The sequence below is a fragment of the Drosophila sechellia genome, chromosome 2R (genome assembly GCF_004382195.2).
Source record: "Drosophila sechellia strain sech25 chromosome 2R, ASM438219v1, whole genome shotgun sequence".
Taxonomy (NCBI): domain Eukaryota; kingdom Metazoa; phylum Arthropoda; class Insecta; order Diptera; family Drosophilidae; genus Drosophila; species Drosophila sechellia.
Genome location: NC_045950.1, coordinates 7,135,137 through 7,137,888, shown reverse-complemented (window position 1 = coordinate 7,137,888; position 2,752 = coordinate 7,135,137). Strand labels below are relative to the sequence as shown.

General features: G+C 42.4%; 1 protein-coding gene across 1 annotated transcript; it reads left to right on the top strand.

Annotated features, from left to right (window-relative positions):
- The first annotated feature begins 338 nt into the window (after positions 1-338).
- LOC6608586 (serine protease inhibitor 42Dd) lies at positions 339-2,198 on the top strand. Its single transcript, XM_002033284.2, has 4 exons — positions 339-698; positions 771-1,675; positions 1,730-1,874; positions 1,940-2,198. Exons 1-4 carry the CDS (start codon positions 683-685, stop codon positions 2,062-2,064), a joined length of 1,191 nt encoding a protein of 396 aa, XP_002033320.2. The 5' UTR covers positions 339-682; the 3' UTR covers positions 2,065-2,198.
- The last annotated feature ends 554 nt before the right edge of the window (positions 2,199-2,752 follow it).

The window sequence follows — 2,752 nt, the reverse complement described above, 5'->3', positions numbered from 1 at the left end:
GCTGCCAATAGAAAGAGATGGCCGGTGGGTGAACCGCCAAGGCAACTGCCAATACATTGACATTATTGACTTGCTGTCGTGGCATGCAAATAACAATGCCAAGCCCCAATGCATTTTCCCCCTATTTCCCGCCGATTTTCCACCATCGCCTCACAATTCTACACTCTCATCTCGAGGGCTGCAAAAATATTTGCCAGTCGAGATAAAAAATTGGCAGCGATGCGAATCGGTACAACAAAACTAGCTAAACAATAACGAAATAACAAAAGCTATTGACATCAATAACAGCGTCAACAGCCAACAATAAACAATTCCATAACCATATTACTGATATCCAAAACAAACGTTCAATTCCACTAGCAGATTGCTTTAAGTCGAGCAAACTTTACGTTAACTTTATAAAACCAAACGTACTAAATTATGTGAATTATAAGAGAATATTAACATTTGAAAGCTTTTAGGACATTAAAATAAACCCAATAATTCATTTTTCTGTTTTAACGAATAATGAACTTCGTAAGATTGAAGGGCTTCCATATTTTGATTAACTGCTGACCTACAGCAACCGGTTTAGATGCGACTCAATCTTTAGAGATGATCTCGAACAAGTTGGTGACTCAGCTCGCACAATCCATTGTTCAATTCTTTACAGAGCATCAATGAGCTTTAGTTGGATCGCAACATGCCAAGCGAATGGGGTAAGTTATTTTGTAATCTACAGATTGTTGTATTTTTTAAAAGTCACAAGTGGCTTTTCCTGCTTTCCACAGTATTTCTGATCTTCTGTCTGATCCCAATGGCCGCCGGGGGCACTACGGCACCATCGCTGAGTGCCAGTCCCATAGTCTTCGCCCGGAATCTGTTTCGGGCGCTCAACGATGAAGTTCCGCCCGTGAATATGATGGTATCTCCGGCTGGTGCCCGCAGTGCCATGACCTTGGTGTTCATGGGGGCCAGCGGGAAGAGTGCAGAAGAACTGCGCTCCAAATTGATCCTGGGTGTGTCGAATAAATCGGAAGTGGCCAAACAACATGCGGAGTCATGGACAGATGAGTGCTCCTGTGCAAAAAAAGGAGTAGCGCTGCGATTGGTCACCCGATTGTACGTCAATGAAGAGGAGAAAATCCGGACTGACTTTAATGACATGGCCTTGGAGTTCTTCAATGCTGAGGCTTATTCTCTTAACTACTTGAACCCGGAAGATTCAGTCAAAAAAGTTAACAAATGGCTAGAAAAACAAACGTTTTACACTGTACGAAATCTTTTTACGCCCGAGGTTTTCAATTCCGAGTCCAGTGTAATCCTTGTAAACTCACTGTTCTTCCGAGCCAAATGGGACAAGATATTCCCCCAGCAACTTACCCAGGTCGATGACTTCTGGATCAATCTTCTCCAGCGAATGGAAGTTTCCATGATGAGGCAGATTGGTCAGTTCCGCTATGGGGAGTCCAAGAAACTGAAGTCACAGATCCTGCAGTTGCCCTTTGAGAGATCCAACTTGACCATGATTATTATTTTACCGACTGCTATCGATGGCTTGCCCGAATTGGAGGAAAAACTTGGTCAACTGGACATGAACGAGGTAGCCGCCAAAAGTCTTATGAAGGAAGTGGATGTAACTATTCCAAAATTCAGGATCGAGTGCGCCGTTGATCTTAAGGTTCCACTACAAAAGGTAGGTCGCTATCTAATTACTTTGAATTACACCTCTAACCATTCTATATTTAAGTTGGGTATAAATAGTGTTTTTGAGACTGGACAAGCGGATTTGAGCGATCTTTTCGAAATGAAAACACCACAAAAGATTTCGGAGGCCAGACACAAAGTGTTTCTAAATGTTACTGAATTTGGGTGCGAAGTAGCACCAGAAGCAGGTGAGGAAACAGAAATGCCTTATTTTATTTTACTTCTAATATATCCAAAATTAAATTACTATCAGAGGTCCAACCTGAAGTCCTCAAGAAGAATCCCGATCGCAAGTTCTTCAAGGCCGACCGCCCCTTCGTTTTTGCCATACGCGACAAGAAAAACGTTTACTTCGTTGGCCATTTCATTAAGCCCTAATTGCATGTATTTTGATGGTGATGGCCCACAGGCAATCACGCCAAAATGGGCATTATCCCAATGAACTTCAAATTATTGCCAAACAAATGTACACAATGAATGCGAAATACAACAAGAGAAAACGATATTGTTAATTTCCTCGACTATCAGATACCCCTTAACTCAGCTAATGGGATATTTAAAAATTTGGTTTGAAATAGGTACGATTTTGGGCGTGATACCAAGGATGCCACGGACACCCAGGAAGTCCTGAAGCTTGCAGGGTACTGAAAGTACCTTGACCTGTCCTAATGTAATTAGAGAAAGGAGAATTGGAATTGCAAATATAGTTTCTGAGATCGAAGCGTTCATACGGACAGACGTTCGTCTGATAAACGGACATGGCCAGATAGACTAGACTAGAAGTCTTGTCGATTGAGATTACATATACTTTACAATGTTTCCTTCCACCTGTTACATTCCATTCGACGAAACTAGTATACCCTTTTACTAAACGAGTAACGGGTATAAAAACAGCAGGCGCAGGCTAACATTTGTGCGGTGGGAAGATTTTTGGGGTGCAAAATAAAGGGCAACATGACCGTCGCGGACAGATCATTGCAAAAATTCGCAGATGGGAGTGGGAGGAGAGTGGGTGGAGGTGGATCAGAAGGAGTAGGGAAAATGGGGGAAAGGCAACAAAGAAACG

Bases quoted from the DNA above. Each gene is read 5' to 3' on its own strand.
- LOC6608586 (XM_002033284.2), top strand. The intron at 1,676-1,729 runs GTAGGTCGCTAT...TCTATATTTAAG, and splicing joins TTAAGGTTCCACTACAAAAG to TTGGGTATAAATAGTGTTTT. The intron at 1,875-1,939 runs GTGAGGAAACAG...AATTACTATCAG, and splicing joins CGAAGTAGCACCAGAAGCAG to AGGTCCAACCTGAAGTCCTC.